Source organism: Pantherophis guttatus, chromosome 1, assembly GCF_059756535.1.
Source record: "Pantherophis guttatus breed Tessera chromosome 1, ASM5975653v1, whole genome shotgun sequence".
NCBI classification, from domain to species: Eukaryota; Metazoa; Chordata; class Lepidosauria; order Squamata; family Colubridae; genus Pantherophis; species Pantherophis guttatus.
The window spans coordinates 120396282-120415908 of record NC_142063.1 but is presented as its reverse complement, the minus strand read 5'-3'; the positions used below and the strand labels follow the sequence as shown (position 1 = coordinate 120415908).

General features: G+C 40.9%; 1 protein-coding gene across 14 annotated transcripts in view; it reads right to left on the bottom strand.

Moving 5' to 3' along the window:
- The window catches only part of TNS1 (tensin 1), a 398798-nt gene that overhangs the window by 265145 nt on the left and 114026 nt on the right, over positions 1 to 19627 (bottom strand). For all 14 annotated transcript variants that reach the window (XM_087881674.1, XM_034421770.3, XM_087881677.1 and 11 more), the window contains exon 2: positions 7526 to 7640. In XM_087881674.1, coding sequence (XP_087737800.1) covers positions 7526 to 7640 — 115 coding nt within the window. The remainder of the gene's footprint in view (positions 1 to 7525; positions 7641 to 19627) is intronic.

Genomic DNA, 19627 nt, shown 5'->3' with positions numbered 1-19627 from the left:
AATTTTGAGTAGTTCAGAGATCCGGTAGTAAAAAGTCTGACTGGCCCCGCCCCCATCTATTCTCTGCCTTCCAAGTCCCAGTTGATTGGGAGGAAATGAGGATTTTGCAGTATCCTTCCCCTGGATTGGGGAGGGAATGGAGATTTTACAGTATCCTTTCCCTGCTATGCCCACCAAGCCACACCCACCAAGCCACACCTACAGAACAGGTAGTAAAAAATTTTGAAACCCATCACTGGTTTAGACATTAGAGAATAATAATAGAAATAGAAAATATGAATTTCATTGGGTATGAGAACTGTTCCATTTTCAGTGTTTGATTTACAGCTGTGGAAACACATGCTTTCTCTTTACAGGTAGTCCTCGAATTACGACCACAACTGAGCCCCACATTCATGTTGCTAAGTGAAACATTTGTTAAGGGAGTTTTGCCCCATTTTGCGACTTTTCTTGCCAGAGTTGTTAAGTGAATCACTACAATTGTTAAGTTAGTGACCTGCTTGTTAAGTGAATCTGGCTTCCTTGTTGACTTTGCTTGTCAGAAGGTCGCAAGAGGGGATCGCATGACCATGGGACACTGCAACCGTCATAAATAGGAACCAGTTGCCAAACATTTGAATTTTGATCATGTGACCATGGAGATGCTACAATGGTTGTAAGGGTGAAAAATGGTCATGAGTCACTTTTTTCAGTGCCATTGTAACTTTGAATGGTCCATTAAATGAACTATTGTAATTCAAGGACTACCTGTATTTTTGTAAAAAAAAAGAAAAAAAAGAAATGGTAATATATCCTACGGCAGGGATCCCCAAACCTGGCAGCTTTAAGACTTGTGGACTTCAACTCCCAGAATTCTGGGAGTTGAAGTCCACAAGTCTTAAAGCTGCCAAGTTTGAAGACCTCTGTCCTAGGGTTTACCACATTTTGAATGACCAACCACTCAACTTGGAAGCCAACACTAGTGCCATAACAATTCAGCATCTTCTGGGGTCCACAGACTGCTGGCCAAACGTCTGGTCTAGCAACAAATCAGGCATCTTTAAACAAGTCAGTAGTCATAAGCAACACCTATACAAATAAATACTTCATATGACTGTGTTAAATGTGAATCACATTTTTATGAGCTACTACTTTATATTCTTTCCTACTTCAGAGATTTCCAAGTTGGGTCTAAATGTCAGACTAACCACATGCAGAAATCCATTTGGCAGTGTTTACATTCATCTATAATTTCTACCATGTGCCTCTAACATGTTAGTTCTTGCGCTACCACCTTCCTCATTTGTGATCATTCAGTAAGTACTAAATGATCAACAAAAGTTTGAAATTTTCCATTTCAAACTTTTGCATTATATTCACAAAGAGACTAACTCTGAGTCACATCACTTTGTCTTGCCAAATAAGTTGGCTGCATGTCTGGATATTATTTTGTACTTGCTTTTCTATGATTATGTTTCATCAATGCTGATTTTTTTTTATTTTTATGTTTTGCTGCTTGTGATTGTACAAATGGGCAAAGTAGTTGAGTTCAGTTGTTCTCAGTTCTCATTTCTCCAGTTTTAAGTTTGTTCTGTGCCATTTCTACACTAGTTTGTGATTTTATAAAATCAGGCAGAAAAATGTACAATTCCATTTTTTAAAATGTTCATTTGAAAAAAAAAAATTTCCAAGTTTAAAGTTGCAAATTATATACAGCATTCAGCAAGGTGTGGATTAGGGCATATAACTCTAGTTCAATGAAATTAATTCAATTAATTAATTCAATTAATTCAATTAAAATGCAGGCAAAATGGATTGGATAAACTTGTATTCATCGATAGAGGTAAGGTGGACTTAGACGGATTTTGCTTTTTCATTTCTAGATGTATGTTCTGATTCATTCCCATCATTTCTGTTATGATAAAAAGCAGATAAATAATCTGCTAAAAATCAATGTAGGCTCAGGGTTTTTTGTTTTTTTAAGTATCATCTACTGTCCCATTATGCTACTTTTGCAGTCAACTATGAATGGTGGGACATGAAATCCAACAGTTCTGAAGTAAGCAGAATGGGACACCTTGCACTGGGGAAATAGTTGCAAGTCTATCCACATTTCTGATTATGTCAACTAATTAGAGTGAATTATACACTACGCTGATCATGTTTAGATCTTCCTGACAAGAGAGAGAAAGATTGAACAAAATGTTTAAAAGATTCTCACTGTATTCCTTTAGGCACTTTTACTGCTTGAACTGTTAGCCAATTCATCAGCAAGAACTCTGCTTCATACATTACTGCACAAAATAAAGATAAAAATGTGGAAATAGTGGCCTCTTGTGGCCAGTTGCAAAACTGATGAAAGTGGCATCTTATGGCATCTTGAAAATTAGCAACCTGATCACAGAAGAATCTATGGCTCACAAGTCACTTCCTTGGGCTGAGAGCCATGATGTTATCTTTATTAATTAATCTGTAAATCTCTATCAGGCTACAAGATTCCTTGTCAGTAGACTTTGTGAAGGGATTACATGACTACTTCTGGAAATGTCTTCTATGATTTCAGTCCCCAGCTCTTCAAATGATAGAATAGAATTCTTTATTGGCCAAGTGTGATTGGACACACAAGGAATTTGTCTTGGTGCATATGCTCTCAGTGTACATAAAAGTAAAGATACATTCGTCAAGAATCATAAGGTACAACACTTAACGATAGTCATAGGGAACAAATAAGCAATCAAATCATATTAGGAAACAGTCAATATAAATCGTAAGGATATCAGCAACAAGGTTACAGTCATAAGTGGGAGGAGATGGATGATAGAATGATGGGAAGATTAATAGTAATGCAGACTTAGTAACTAGTTTGACAGTGTTGAGGGAATTATTTGTTTAGAGAGTAATGGCGTTCGGGAAAAAACTGTTCTTGTGTCTAGTTGTTCTGGTGTGCAGTGCTCTATAGCGTCGTTTTGAGGGTAGGAGTTGAAACAGTTTATGTCCAGGATGTGAGGGGTCTGTAAATATTTTCACAGCCCTCTTTTTGACTTGTGCAGTATAGAGGTCCTCAATGGAAGGCAGGTTGGTAGTAATTGTTTTTTCTGCAGTTCTAATTATCCCCTGAAGTCTGTCTCTCTCTTGTTGGGTTGCAGAACCAAACCAGACAGTTACAGAGGTGCAGATGACAGACTCAATAATTCCTCTGTAGAACTGTATCAGCAGCTCCTTGGGCAGTTTGAGCTTTCTGAGTTGGCGCAGAAAGAACATTCTTTGTTGTGCTTTTTTATGATGTTTTTGATGTTAGGTGTTCATTTTAGGTCGTGAGATATGGTAGAACCTAGAAATTTGAAGATCTCTACTGTTGATACTGTGTTGTGTAGTACTGTAAGAGGTAGCAGTATGGGAGGGTTTCTCCTAAAGTCCACCACCATTTCTAGGGTTTTGAGTGTGTTCAGTTCCAGATTGTTCTGGTCGCACCATGAAGCTAGTTGTTCAACTTCCCATCTGCATGCGGATTCGTCATTGTCTCGAATGAGACCGATCACTGTTGTGTCCTCTGCGAACTTCAGTAGCTTAACAGATGGATCGGTATATAGAGAGTGGAGAGGGTACACAGCCTTGTGGGGCCCCTGTGCTAACTGTACGGGTATCTGATGTGATTCTGCTTAGCTTCACCTGCTGCTTCCTGTCTGTTAGGAAGCATATGATCCACTTACAAGTGTGTTCAGGTACTGCTAGCTGGTTTAGCTTAGTTACAAGAATGTCTGGAATGAAAATGCTTTCTGAATCTGCCCTACAATTCACAGTCCTCAATACAAGGAGAACTTTAGTGAAGTGAAGGAAAGCTGCAGGAATGAGACAAGAGGAAGCAAGCCATGAAAGGTGGAAGTGTTATGGAGATACAATAAACTGAGATAAGAAGAATAGATCCCCTCCCCTAGTTCCAGTCTGCCAGCGGGCAACAGATTTCCCCCAATTTCTGCAGAATTACAGTGCTATTTTTTTAATGGTTTTGCTATTATTTCAACAGATCAACTCAGCTTTTGGGCACAAAATCATGAAACTACATGCTTTTGAACTTCCACAAAAGTCTTACATAAAAGTATTTTGACCTTGTCCTTGGAAGGCATGAGACGATATTTCAGCATCATTACAGGAGAATAGGAAATGAACTGGTTTATCTCTGGTTCCCTATTGCCTAAGAATGACTTTCTGTGGCTATAGATGACTATTCAAAGTCATCACTGTAAACTTATCGCATTTAACCACAGGGTCTGTGAACATTTAACCAAATTGGAGAACTGGAATGTTGTACAAATTGGTAAACCTAGTTAGAAGGGTTATTAGAGGGAGTCTGGGTAACTCTCCTCAATCACAGCTATTATGCCTGTGATGACCTTGGAAAGGTCATTATTACTATTAATCTTCTCATCCTTCCTATCACCCATCTCCTCCCACATATGACTGTATGACTGTAACCTTGTTGCTGGTATCCTTAAGATTTATATTGACTGTTTCCCTATACCTATCATTAAGTGTTGTACCTTATGATTCTTGACAAACGTATCTTTTCTTTTATGTACACCGAGAGAGTATGCACTAAGACAAATTCCTTGTGTGTCTAATCACCCTTGGCCAATAAAAATTCTATTCTATTCTATTCTATTCTAAAAACAAAGTATTCCAGAAATTATGACTCTGTGTTCTTTTAGCATTTCTCTATTGTTATGCAAGTGAAGACAGAAAATTAGAAGAAACAGTTGAGTAGGAATCTCCATTGTTCTGTCCACAGTAGAGCTATTCCATTCTAAGTTCTTTCTATTTAAAAAAAAATGTAATAGCTTCCCAGTCTCTTTTGTTCTGAATGGATGGGAGAAAGATATTAATGATGATCATTCTTATGAGTCAGAATCAGAAATTGTGTACTACCGACACATGAGGATAAGTCTTCACTTCAGGGAAGCAGTTGATTCAGTCAATTGTGTTTGATTGATGCAATCAGGGAATTTTACCACATTCTTTTCTTCCTTAAACAAAGAGGACATAGTGGATGACAGAGGTGTCAAACTCGTGGCCCGCAGGCCGGATGTGTTATGTGCTGGCCACGCCCACCTCCATTTTAGCAAAGGGGGAGTTGCAATTCGTCACATGATGACAACATGACATGCGAGTTTGAAACCCCTGCCCTGGAAGGATAAGAGGAAGAGTCAAATCCAAGGCCACAGTCTGATAAGCAGGGCTTGAGTCCAGGCTAAAAACACGACTTGAGAAAACAACTCAGATCAGCCACTCTTTAGTTCACGTGAAGATTAAGGGAAGGACGGGGGAAGAAGCACTTTCAAACTTTCAAGATTCTGTTATAGCTATTACAATAAAAATAGTCCTGACCTAGATGGCATTGGTTTCTTAATGTGCCCTTCCTTGTAGGGCTGACACTTCCATACATAGGAAAGCAAAAACAACATTATTTTCATTGCAAGGCTAAAGATGGAGGAGAAGTGGGGAGGTTCCACATTACATGCATGCTGCTATATTTTTGGAAAATCACCATGGAGCAAGCAGTCTAACATACTTGCTGGATCTCTAGAACATTCGAATGGGAACAGAAGGACCTGAGAAAAGTCTTACTCTGGATTACATCAAACACCATTCAATGTGCAGAAATGAATAGATTAACATTGGTAATTAAAGAAAAGGAACAATCGGAGTATTTTAAAGTAGGGGGGCAATTATATCAATGGTTAGAGAAGAGATATATATCAAAATCTGGATAATTGATGAATTAATATAAATATAAGAAATTTGAAATGAAAATATAAAGGTATGATAGAAATATAGTATGAAAATGATGGAGGAGGGAGTAGAAGACACAAAATATGTATTCAGTTGAAACACTGAACGATTAAGGATGTATTGTTTGCTTGTATGTTTGTTTGTTTGTTTAAAAAAAATAAAAAACATTTTTAAAAAAAGGCCATTCAAGCCACCATTCTATTCACACAGTATCTGAGCAAATATCCATAAGAAGCCCACAAAAGGGATGTAAATTCAAATGTAAGCTCTTGCATCCATGTTTTCAGAAATGTTAGCTATAATCACTAATCAGCATTCTCTGATTTGTTCTTGCCAAATACTCCATGGCAGGAGTATTTTTCTGGTGGGGAAAGACTAACATTAACTCACATGATTTTGGCCAATACAATTCAATACAGGTAATCTTCAACTTACGACCACAACAGAGCCCAAACTTTCTGTTGTCACATGAGATATTTGTTAAGTGAGTTTTACCCCATTTCCTTGCCACCGTTGTTAAGTAAATCACTTGCAGCTGACAGGACAGTTAAACACGGTTAACCTAACAGGTTAGGTTAGTAACACGGTTAAATCTGGCTTCCCCGTTGACTTTAATTGTCAGAAGGTTGCAAAAGGTGATCACATAAGCCCAGGACACTGCAACGGTAATAAGTATGAATCACTTGTCAAGCATCTAAATTTTGATCACATGATCATGGGGATGCTACAAAGGTCACAACTGTGAAAAATGCTCATAAGCAGTGTGAAATGTAAAATTTGTTACTACCGGTTCTGTGGGCTGGCTTGGTGGGAGGGTAATATGACTGAGTGAGCTTGGCCAACTTTTTTTTTTTACTTTTAAAACCATTTTTTCTACAACCTCTTCGGCTGAAGAGGTTGTAAAAAAAATGCTTTTAAAGCCTCTGACGATCCCAGCTGACTTGCCTGATTGGCAGAAGCTTTTTTTCCCTTTAAAAACATTTTTTCTATAACCTCTTTGGCCGAAGAGGTTGTAGAAAAAATGCTTTTAAAAGCCTCTGATGATCCCAGCTGAGCCGCGCGATCATCAGAGGCTTTTTTTTGTACTTTTAAAAGCATTTTTTCGGCCAAAGAGGTTGTACAAAAAATGCTTTTAAAAATTAAAAAAAGCCTCTGATGATTGTGTGGCTCAGCTGGGCAATGGGGAGGGGGCAGGGATTTTTGCTACTGGTTCTCCGAACCACCTGCCTCCACCGCTACCGGATCAGGCAATCTGGTCCGAACCAGGAGCATTTCACCCCTGCTCATAAGCCACTTTTTTCAGTGCTGTTGCAACTTTGAAAAGTCACTAAATGAACTTTTGTTAGTTGAGGGTTACCTGTAATTTGTTCTCTACCAGCAAACTACAAATAGTACTTGACATATGACCACCACTGGACCAGAAACCTGGTCATTAGAGATGCGGTCATTAAGTGAATCATCATGAGACTGGACCCAATTTTACGACCACTTTTACCGTAATTGTGACGTGAACTACTATGGTTGTTAAGCAAATGCAGCTTCCCTGTTGACTTTGTTTTTCAGAAATCAGCTGGGAAGGTTGCAAATTGGAATCATGTGACCACAAGCCACCGCAACCGTTGTAAATGTAAGTCACGTCTTGCAAGATTGTCGTAACTTCAAATCATTGTTAAATGAACAGTCGTAAGTGGAGGACAATCTGTAGTCGTATTTGGTACGGAAGCGTGAACTTTGCCCTCCCATAGCCACCATCACTCACCTCTGCAGGTACTACCTTCCCGGGTAATCGCCTGTCGACATATCCCACATGGTTTTACTTTCTTGAAACTCTTCACTTTGAAAGTGTGGGATGTGGATGCTTCCAGGTCCTGAGGCTGTAGGGAAGAGATACAATATTGTCAGGAAAACAAAAAAAACCCTCTTCACTTTTAAATCGAGAAACTGATTAAAAATTAAGCCAGAATCAGGGAGGATGTAGGCAAATCTCCAGATGATTCCTAGCAGATCAGCACCTCCCGAGTTGATAAAATTGAAGTATTGGGGTAGAGGTGGGAACAGGTTTACCTCTCGAAAGTTATGTTTGCAGCTTTCCCTTCTGATTCTAAAAACGAATGTGGACTACATCAGGACTTAGACAGAATTTGTTCCTCATTTTCCTCATTCTCTGTCTTGTTCGGTCACTATTCCCTACGTGGTTTCTCTTTTGTGAACAATGATGTATTTATTATATTTATAACCTGCCTTTCCTCCAAGAGGCAGATCATTTACTATACTTTAGGAGTGCATACATACATCCCCACTAAAACAATCCTGTAAGGCAGTGGTGAAATATAAAATTTGTTACTACCGGTTCTGTGGGCGTGGCTTGGTGGGAGGGGGGTGTAATATGACTGAGTGGGCGTGGCCAACTTTTTTTTTTAACTTTTAAAACTCTTCAGCTGAAGAGGTTGTTAAAAAAATGCTTTTAAAAGCCTCTGACGATCCCAGCTGACTTGCCTGATCGGCAGAGGCTTTTTTTCCTTTTAAAAACATTTTTTCTACAACCTCTTCAGCTGAAGAGGTTGTAGAAAAAATGCTTTTAAAAATAAAAAAAAAAGCCTTTGATGATTGCGCGGCTCAGCTGGGCATGGGGGGGGCAGGGATTTTTGCTACTGGTTCTCCGAACCACCCATCTCCATTGCTACCGGATCAGGCAATCTAGTCTGAACCAGAAGCATTTTACCCCTGCTGTAAGGTAAGTTGGCTGAAAGCACATCATTGGTCCAAAACGTATCCACAGTGGATTTGTACAGAGGTCCCATCAGTCCCAGTATAATCCTTTAATTATTACACCACACAAGGTCCCAGGCTTCTGGTTTTAAAAGAAGTATATCTGGGGATATCATTGCTAAGAGTCCATCCCATCCATTTGCTGTACTTGAATTCGTTTGCATATGACCCACAACTAATAAACAAACAAACAAAAAGTGGGTACCATACTGGAATCAGGTAGTCCTTGACTTACAACAGTTCCATTAGCGACCATTCAAAGTTACAATGTCACTGAACAATGTGTTTAATGACCGTGTTTCACACATATGACTGTTGCAGCATCTCCATGATCACATGATCAAAATTCAGATGCTTGGCAACTGAGGCAACCAAGTGTTGCTGTGTCCCAGGGTCATTTTGTGACTTTTTGACAAGCAAAGTCAATGGGGAAGCCAGATCCACTTAACAACGGTGTTACTAATTTAACAATTGCTGTGATTCGCTTAACAACTTTGGCAATAAAGGTCGTAAAATGGGGCAAAACTCCCTGTACAAATGTTTCACTTAGCAACATAAATTCGGGGCTCAATTGTAGTCATAAATCGAGAACTACCTATACTTTGATGAGTAAATAGCCTACATTCACACAACAGCAGCCTCCCTGCCAGTCTAAATGTCAGACATCAGAATTTGAATACCTATGGCAGTGGTGGTGAACCTTTTACCCACCAAGTGCCAAACACGTACGCGTGGCTCCTCCCCCATATGCTGCGTGCACAACCACACCATCTGCGCATGTGCATGGCTTTCATGCATGCCCCCTGTGCACTGCACACACAACCACACCATCTGCGCATGCACGCAGGCTTCATGTGGCTCCCCCCGTGTGCTGTGTGCACAAGCACACCATCTGTGTATGCACACAGTTTTCGTGCATGCAATGCATGTGCACAAATGTCATCTTTGTATGTGTGCGCTGCACGCAAGTACTCTCGCATGCATGTGCAAGTGCGCACATCCACAGGAGGGCTCCGAAGACCAGCTGGGCCCCCTGAATTGTGCATATGTGCACCAGAGGCCTGAACACCAGCTGGGGCGCGCGCACATGTGTAGCTGCAGGTGAGTTGGGCAACAGCTCGCTTGTCTAGAAAGATAGTTCTGCATGCCACCTTGGGCATGCATGCCATAAGTTCAACATCACAGACCTATGGGCTCCCTCCAATTCCACCCTCTCACAGAGGAAAAAGCTTTTTTCTTTTAAAACTTAAAGCAATTCTTTAGGGGAGTTGCTGTGCTTGAGCTGGGAAAAGAAGCAGCTCTGATAAATGGTTAGAATTATTCCAAGAGACCGAAGAAGATCCAAGGATGGATAAATAAATAGTTTTTAGGCAGAAGTAAAATATTAAATTTGACTGTGAAATCCTTAAGTCCAGCATTACTTATATCTCTGTTCTAATTTAGTAATTATGTTACTGAAACCTTTTGTTTCATCGCAGTCTTGAATCCAACATCAAGTGTGTTCCCACCGTTACAGTATTTTTCTTTTTAATGTGTTTTGTAATAAAAATTGGATCGGAAAAATCCTCTTTGTAGCAGATCAGCACCATCTTGTGGCCTACCCGGTGCATAATATTCTTGATTGAATTTTCTTTCCTTGTTTTCTTTAATTAAGCTGTATCTACTTTGATGTACAACATCAAAAGTTGACATTGGAGGGTAACCGAGGAAAATCTGATACATCGTCTCTATTGTTGGACATTCTCACCGGGACCATTGGAAAAAAAATCTTACGGAAAACATTTGAAGGAAGCTTTATCTGGAGGGGGTGCAATTACAGCTTTTTCTAGTAAGCTAGCTTGTTAATTTGATGAGTTTTAGTTCTTTACTTATTTTATTCTTGATCTCAATTTTTAGTGGAAAAGCGGCACATGGAATAAATAGTATTTGGCATTCATTTGGATCTAACTAAAGGCATATTCTTGACTTAAACATCAAATTCCTCCACCACCCCAATTTTTCTTAAGAATTCAAATGCTGTAACTGTTGTTTGGCCAGATAAAAGTACTGCCCTAATAAACTTGATACAGATTTTCCAATTATATTATATTATATTCCAAGCATTTCCTTGCTGCACCACTAGGTGCCAGAATTTCACACAAATGCATCAACAAAACAATCTGTTATTGGTTTCACAATTTGCTGGTCAGTGACAATAATAAAGATTCTCAATCTATCTATCTAACAAGTGAGTCCCAGATAGTAGTATAACCAACAAATGAATAAGAACATTGTTACTTTTTATAGTAAACTGTTCTTTTGTAACTCCATGCTATTTAACTTTGCTACTAGGTTTAGATCTTTTGCAGTGCAAAAATACATCAAACTTTGGGACAACATTTCTTGAAGATAAGAAACAGGGAAAGAACAGACTGGAAATAGCAGGAGAGAGAAATTCACAGAAAGTTCTCCAAGTGTGAATGTATTCATAAGTGTTTACGTTTCTTTGTCTTAATTTGCATATTTCTCATTATAATATTATTTGATATGGTAATAAGGAGGGCAGGCAAAAATCTTAAAAGTGTTATGTTGTTGAATTGGGGAAATGGGCCTATACTTCAGTGGTGGAATTCAAATTTTTTTTACTACCGGTTCTGTGGCTTGATGGGTGTGGTGTGGCTTGGTGGGCGTGGCTTGGCGGGCATGGTAGGGGAAGGATACTGCAAAATCTCCATTCCCTCCCGACTCCTGGAGAAAGGATATTGCAAACTCTCCATTCTCACCCCACTCTGGGACCTGCCAGAGGTGGTATTTGCCAGTTCTCTGAACTACTCAAAATTTCCGCTACCGGTTCTCCAGAACCTGTCAGAACCTGCTGAATAGCACCCCTGCTTCAGTTACTACAAAAATAAAATTTGAAATAAAAAATATTTTGAAGATTGGTTCAATGAACCAATGAAAATGGAGCTTGAGAGGGTCGTGTGCGCAGGAGGCGGTCGCAGCCGAAAACGGAGCTGGGGAGCTGGTTTTCTCTGGCAGAGCGCTCAGGCCACCACAGGTGCCCCCGACATGAGTGATATCGAGCTGGCCATGCCCACCCTGGCCACGCCCACACCAGCCCCTCAATGTCAAACACAACCCTGATGCGTCCCTCAATGAAGTTGAGTTTGACGCCCCTGGTTAAGACTGTGCTAGCTGGAAAATTTTGGGAGTTGTAGTCAGAGTAATATGAAGGAAGTTACACTTGGAGAAACCTCCCTATCTGATGTATCCCAGGCATGTCAGCCCGACTGAATTCCCAGAATCATTTTACAGATGTATGAATCTTAGTGTGTGAAGGGACAAATTCTCATTTCTGGGACAAACCCTAAGTATAATGCACTAGCTTGTCAACTACTCGCTGTTTATTTAGCCTAGCTCACTGTGCTCTTTGGATGCTGGATTGTGGCTTCGTTTATCCCCCACAAAAAATGCCTAAGAATGAAGACTGATAACTAAAACTATAACTTTAAAGCAGCAAAGTCATAGTTCAAAATTCATAATTCATGTTAACTAGATTGAACATACCACATACAACCACTTGTGGTCAGGAGGAGCCAGTGGTTTACTTGCAGTTTAAAGACAAGTCTTGGTAAGGCATTAAATTATAGAGGAATTACTGCAGAGTTTGAGAGAGATGGGGCCCAGAGAAGAATTACCTTCCTACTACTGGAATTATTTTTATAAGTGAATTGGCATGTCTTGCCAGGAAAAGAAGAGAATTATTTTTTTTTTAATGGGGAAATGAAAAGTAAGGTTCAGAAGGTAATCTCCTCCTTGGTGATGTGAAAATTAAGACCAAATTTCATTATAAACTACCTCAGGAATTAAGACTTTGCAGCCAAGCAATGTACGAAATATGATGGCCTTGCAATTTCCACATTTAATGACATCATTCACCATTCATTCTCTTTTCTTTTATCTTTCCTACAGTAAAAAGGGAAAATCTCATAACCATTCTCTGTCCAACACAGAGAGAGGGGCGGGGCTGCTTCCTCTCAAGTGACAAGATTAGGTCAAGAAGAAGATCTATCACCTTCCATGATTAGATAGTTAGAAAGGAAATCAATTCTGCATTCTGACTGCTACGCCCCAGCCTCCTTCCTCCCACCACCACCCAAAGGATTGGGTGTCAGGATTCCAAGTAACACCCCCAACTCTGAGGCTTGAAATTCCTGAAAGCTACATTTTATTAGAGATGTCATATTGGCACATCTGGGAAAACCCGAATCTGAAAGTTTCCAGGTTTTCCCCACCCAAAGAAAAGTTCAAGTCCCTGCCCAACACCCAATAGTCCATCACATGGTCCAATCAAACATCGTCCCAACTAGGGATGTCTCCCAGTTCCAACCTTCCAGGTCCAAGGCAAGTTGTCCTTGACTTCTTGAGAAAGGAATGTTATTATGACTATATATCACCCATGTTCCATACAATCCCCCCTCCTAGTTTCCCACAGTAGTAAACGTGGCAGGTCTGAAGGCCTAATACAAAAAGTGGCTTCCAGGCCTGACACTGGGACTGAAATAGTACTATTAGTCCAATTGCTATTTATTGCCATTCTTCCACGTCTTCATCTAGTTTTGGATAGCTAAATTACTCTGTCCAGCAGCAAACATTTTTCAGCCTCCATTGCTCCATCTCACATAAACATTCTTGCTGTTCTTGATGTTGCCTACATGAGCCCTGAAGCTTTGCAAGAGGATCATCCATGGAAATGTGAATGGTAACTGATCGAATGCCTCAACTAAAGAGGACCACAGATTAACGTTGTTATGTTGTCATCTAGTCAAGGGTTGCTGTAGGTAAATGAATCACTCCTGGTATTTACTCTCCATTAAAAGATGCCCTTTAAAGTCAAGCTAGACTCAATCATGCAGTTTTCTTGTTGATGTGATGGAAGTTGATTTGCAATTGCCAATCGGGATTGCTGCCCTGAACTTTTTCTTGGTGATTTTCCAAATATTAACCAAGACTTTATCCTGTTTAGCTTCCAAATCTAAAATAGGATGGTCAAATACTGCCCTTTTAGTTTACTCATGGTTTGGTGCCTTCATTATGTCCACCTCACAGCAGCACTCTGCTTTTCAGAGTTATGATCAGTAACATGGATGACATCATTCTAGAAGCGGGTCTTGGAAGAGCACAGAGCAAACACATTCTTCCACTTTTCCTCTTGATCATTCTTAAGATGCAAGAGTAAAATGTGTTAAATAGTGCATTTCAATGAGCTCTTGGATTATGACACATGATAAAGGAAATCTACAATAAGTTAACTTCCTTCTTATTATTCAAGCCTTACTAAAGCTTCTAAGGAAAGCTGAAGGAGTAGCCACTTTCCCATACAAGCCCAGCCAAGCCAAGCCAAGCATGCCAGTTAAAAAGTTTACTTGATTCTAAATTTCCTAGGCAGAGATGACCTCTGTTCCTTCCCCTCCCCGAGCTTCTACTATTTCCCATCCTATTAACCCCCAGGGAAAGTTGAATAGAGCAGGGGAGAAGGCTGTTTATTTAATTTGAACATGAAGAATGAAGCTTTGTCAGTCTGATAAACCCTATGTCTAGGTCCTGGGCTGCAACCACACACATCCTTCAAACTCTAGTAGCTCTCCTTCCTCTCTCTCTCTCTCTCTCTCTCCCTCCCTCCCTCCCTCCCTCCCCTCTCTCTCTCTCTCTCACACACACACACACAAATAAACACTCCTCTTCTAGCAGGCGCTGCCACTGTTTGTTGTATTTCTTATACCACCCAAGGCAGGTCCCCAACTCCCTCCCCCCTCCACAGAATGCCAGAAACCAGGCTGTGTAAACAAGCAAAGCCCCATCCGTGGGATACAGACAGCACACAAAACCACACCCCCTCTGATCCACGGGAAAAACTCTTTCCAGGGAATGCCCAAAAGTTTAGGGACCACTGATATAGGTTTGAGTTTGCTTTTTGCATGGATGTGTGGTGGTGACATCCTGTGTGGTTTTCGTGAGTGTGGGTCTGGTGTCATTCTTTGTGTTAGGGTCTCATTTGTCAATAAGGGCGAGTTTCCAAATGGCTGGTAGGCGGCAGGTATCATCTCACCAGACCCACACTCACGAAAACCACACAGGATTCAGATGATACACTGATTGATTGATTATATATTGTATGTATGCTTGTTTACAAAATAAAAACTTTTTAATAAAAAAAAAAGAAAACCACACAGGATGTCACCACCACACATCCATGCAAAAAGCAAATTCAAACCCACACCGATGATGAGGCACGACCACAAACCAGAAGCCAGACTACAGCTGCATCATTAGCCACTTTAAACTCCTCCAATCCATATATGAAGCAAACTGACAGCCACCATGAAGCCAAACAACAGCAACACAGCTCACCAGCTCAAATCCCCCTGCAACTCAGACTAACCTGAGCACAACCAAGCCCCCACCCAAATAGAACACACCCCCAGCCAATCAGAGCACAGCCAACCCCCCATCCAATCAGAGCACAGCCAAACCCCCAACCAATCAGAACACACCTCCACCCAATCAGAACACAGCCAAGCTCCTACCCAATCAGTTCACACCCCACTGGCAGTTAAAAGGAAGAAACAGCTGTGTTCACACATTACTCCTAGAAGCACGAAGCCAAAAACACCAGCCTGAAGATGACGAATGAGACTTTGTCGAAACGTCGCCAAGACACTTCCAATTTTATGTGGGAGAAAACCCAAATAACCAAGAGCCTTGGTAGTACAGTGGTCTAAAGCACCCTGTTATTAAGCTGTTATTAAGAACAGCTGCCTGCAATTACTGCAGGTTCGAATCTCGCCAAGGCTCAAGGTTGACTCAGCCTTCCATCCTTTCTAAGGTAGGTAAATTGAGGACCCAATTGTGGGGGCAATAAGCTGACTTTGTATAAATATACAAAAGAATGAAGGCTATTGCTTAGCGCATTATAAGCCGCCCTGAGTCTCCGGAGAAGGGCGGCATATAAATCAAATTAAAAAAAGAAAAAAGACCTACATACAAACACCCGCGAAAACCTCAGAAAACAATCTCCATTGTACAGGACACAGATTTGGCCTCCCAAATCAAATCAGAAGAGTAGAGTCTTAGGGGATCTTCTCTGCCTTCCTCCCCCTCCCCACAAACATTACATAGCAACATAATGGCACATCTAATCCAGCAGTCTGTTCTCCCACTGGCCAATCAACTACATAAGGAAGTCCACTTGCACCCTGGTCATTGTATTTTTCTGCCACCTCCTCACTCATGTTATTACTTTCATTTCATCCCCAACCCACAGGGACACCGTCATCTTTAAGTCATCTTGAGCTGTTCTAATTTTAAAGTACTGGTTTACTTTTCCTCCTCTGTTCCTTATGCAATTCTGGCCATGAATACTATCTGGCACATTTCACTAACAATATGGTTGCTATCATGGTCAACAGTTGGAATCTTCCCAGCTGCTCCTGGCCATTCTAGGATGGAGGGAGGGGGGTGAAGAATATCCTTTCTACGTTGATTCCCAGCAGCTACTCTGCATGGTTGCTGGAGAGGCTGGATCCCTAGTTTTGAGAGAGGCATCTAGGCACACAATGTCTGACCATCATTTCTTAGGTTGGCTCCTTATAAACATTACTTTTGCATTCTTTTAGAAGAATGCTAGATCCATGTTCAGAAACTGGCCCATTGACAAACCACAAGCACAAAAGAAGAGTTACCTCAAGCACATGGTTTGCCATCTACAACATACAGTGTAAGAACTGTAACAGCCCCTACATTTGTGGCAGAAGACTGGCAGAGGGTAGCCACAAGCACCAACCAGCAGTTAGAAGGAAGGCACAATGAAAACTCCTTGATCTCACAATACAAGTATTTATTTATTCCATTTATATGCCGCCCCTCTCCGAAGACCCAGGACTCAACCGTAGTTTCAATTGGGAAACTATGAGCATCTTAGACCAAGCTAAATCCAAAAATGCTAGGAAATTCCAGGGAGTCTGGCATTCAGATAAATCAGCCATCAACAGACATATGGAGATAAACCACGTTTGCACACTATTCAAAAGAGGCAATAAAAAAGCTAAGAAGGAAACAAAAAGACCAGAACTCATCCTCTCTAGGAGCCTACACCCAGATAAGCAGGAATTAACACCAGAGAAACAATCAAACAAAAAATAATACCCTAATCAAGGAACTATTAAGGAGAAAACCACACCCTCACAAACACTGGTAGGGCAAGATATGGCAAACCCCACATTCACTAACACAGATGCTACCTAGTCAGCCGATGAAACATCTGCAAGCAAGAAATCGAGCTCGGACAGCACCAAAGCCTTTGTCTTATTTCTTCCTCACAATGCACCCAGTTTATACCAGCATATTTTTTTTCTGCTATCTCAAGAACTGACGGATAAGCATTTTAACATGCCCATCAGCAAAAATCCTTAAATTTAAAATTAGAAACAGCCACAATTTTTGCCACCCATTCTTTTCCCCTGATCTTTGCTCATCTTTTTGTGCCGCATCTCCATAAGAAATGCCAGGTGAGAAGATGGGCAAACAGATCATGAGAATAAATGGGATCAATAATCATTGGTTCACTGGAAACCGTTATAAATTGTGTTGACAAGACGAAGAATTCCATATCCCACTGCTACTTGGTTGGTTTCTCTAACCTAGAGATTTTCCAGGTGAAGCTTTTAATAGCCGTGTTCATAAGCTACTCAACCATAATTTAGCCTCTGGTATTACAACATGCTAAACATGTGATAGTTTTATGGTAGAACATGTTCTTCCATTCCCCAGAATAGAACTAAGCTATAATTCAATACGGTACTTATGTGTTGTGCAGACACAGTCAATGTGAGATCACAATGCCTCCTGGAAACAATTTTACAGAAACTCCAAATGATTTAATCAGCTGTGAATCTACATTTTCCTTCCATGATTCTTGTCACTGCAGAAAAATACATGAGAGGGGAAACTTCAGAGTAACAACTAAGGATTGTTATTGCAGTGAAAAAGGAAAATTCAAATTGAGGCTAAGTGGAAGGAATTATTCCCAGAGAAAGTAGATTGTGTGTTGGTGATTTTTCTGTTTTCTTTTATATTTGCCAATTAAGGAACAGAGAAAAATCAAATTTTCCACAAATTTGTGAAATTCACTAGTTTGTATCTTTAGAGCCAGGTCATCTCAATCCTACAAGGTAGAGCAGACTAAAAAACTAATACTAATATAGATCAGGGGTGAAATCCAGCAGGTTCTGGAGAATCGGTAGCAGAAATGTTGAGTAGTTCAGAGAACCGGCAAATACCACCTCTGGCTGGTCCCAGAGTGGGGAGGGAATGGGGATTTTGCAATATCGTTCCCCCAGGAGTGGGGTGGGAATGGGGATTTTGCAGTATCCTTCCCCTGGAGTGGGGTTGAAATAGAGATTTTGCAGTATCCTTTCCCTGCCATGTCCACCAAGCCACGCCCACCAAGCCACGCCCATAGAACCGGTAGTAAAAAAAATTGGATTTCACCACTGATCAGGACTACTTTTACTGCAACATCTACAGTAACAAAATCTGTCTGAATGTGCTTCCCTCTCCCTCAATTTATCTTGAGCTAGAGGGAGGGGCTTGTTTTAGCTTGTTTTTCAGGTCAGTCTGGGCTCAAGCCCTATTTATGGGATTGTTGCCTTGGTATTGGGTCTTCTTTCCACCCTTTAAGGCCAATCTCTATTCCCTCTAAGAAGGCATGTCAAACTCAATTTCATTGAGGGCTGCATCAGGATTGTGTTTGACGTTGGGGGCCAGGGTGGGTGTGGCCAGGGTGGGCATAGTCAGCTCAACGTCATTATTTTGTGGGAGCCTGTTGTGGACCGAGCACTCTGCCAGCAAAAACGGGCTCCCGAGCTCCGTTTTGGCTGAGATGGCCTCCTGCAACCCTCTGCCAGCAAAAATGGAGCTCAGGAGTGCCACCCGCGGCCCTCCCGAGCTCCATTTTTGCTGGCAGAGGCACTGCGGGATGGTCCTTTGCTGTTTCCAGGGTGGCTCCACGGGCCAGATCTAAGCACCCTGCAGGCAGGATTCGGCCCCCAGGCCTTGAGTATGACACCCCTGCTCTAAGATTAGGTCTGGTTGTGGGCTCTCAGGACAATTACTCAGAAGTGTCAAAGTCCCATCCTTGGGGTCTGGACTGGAAACCGTTAATCTAAAGAACAAGATTCTAACTGCTCTGATTCATAGTAGAAAGCAGGTTAAAGTTGCAAACCAAGAATCTCAATAAATTCCCCATTTTCAAACGAAACATCTATATGTAGACTATTAATGTAGTCTTTTCCATTTTCCTCATGTTCTCTATGTAAAGGGGCGGACCTCTTTTTTGAAGGAAAGGCGATTGTCTTCTCTCCACTGTTTTGACAGCTGCCATTCCTATCAGTGTGAGAAGTAACTCACAATTTGTAAATTTAAATGCAAATTCTCTAGCCCAGTACTCCAAGCACTATCCCACGCACTACACCCTCCAGCACAGCGTAACAGATTTATTTTTCCTGTTGGTTATGTCTACGTAACAGAATCACAGAGTTGGAAGGGATCTTGGAGGTCTTCTAGTCCAGCCCCCTGCTCAAGTAGGAGACCTTATACCGTTCCAGACAAGTGACTGTCCAATCTCTTATTAAAAGCCTTCAGTGATGGAGCGCCCACAACTTCTGAAGTTTTTCCATTGGTTACTTACTCTCACCATTAGGAAATTTCTCCTTAGTTTTAGGCTGTTTCTCTCTTTGATTAGCTTTCATCCATTGTTTCTTGTCTTGCTTTTGGTACTTTGGAAAATAGGTTGATCTCTTCCCACCCAACCACATTGAAACATCCCATACACATTGAAACATCATGCAATCAAGAGTTCTTTTAAAGTATCATTATTTTCTTATATGATCTGTATATCATTTAGCTAACTAACCTAACTATTTCCATCCACCTAAATACACCTATTCAAAACTTGTGATTTAGTACCCTGCATTTTCAGTTTGACAATTTTAGATTTTCCTTGTTCTAATTGTATATAAAACAAGGAATGTTTTTTTTCAATCACATCAAGGTG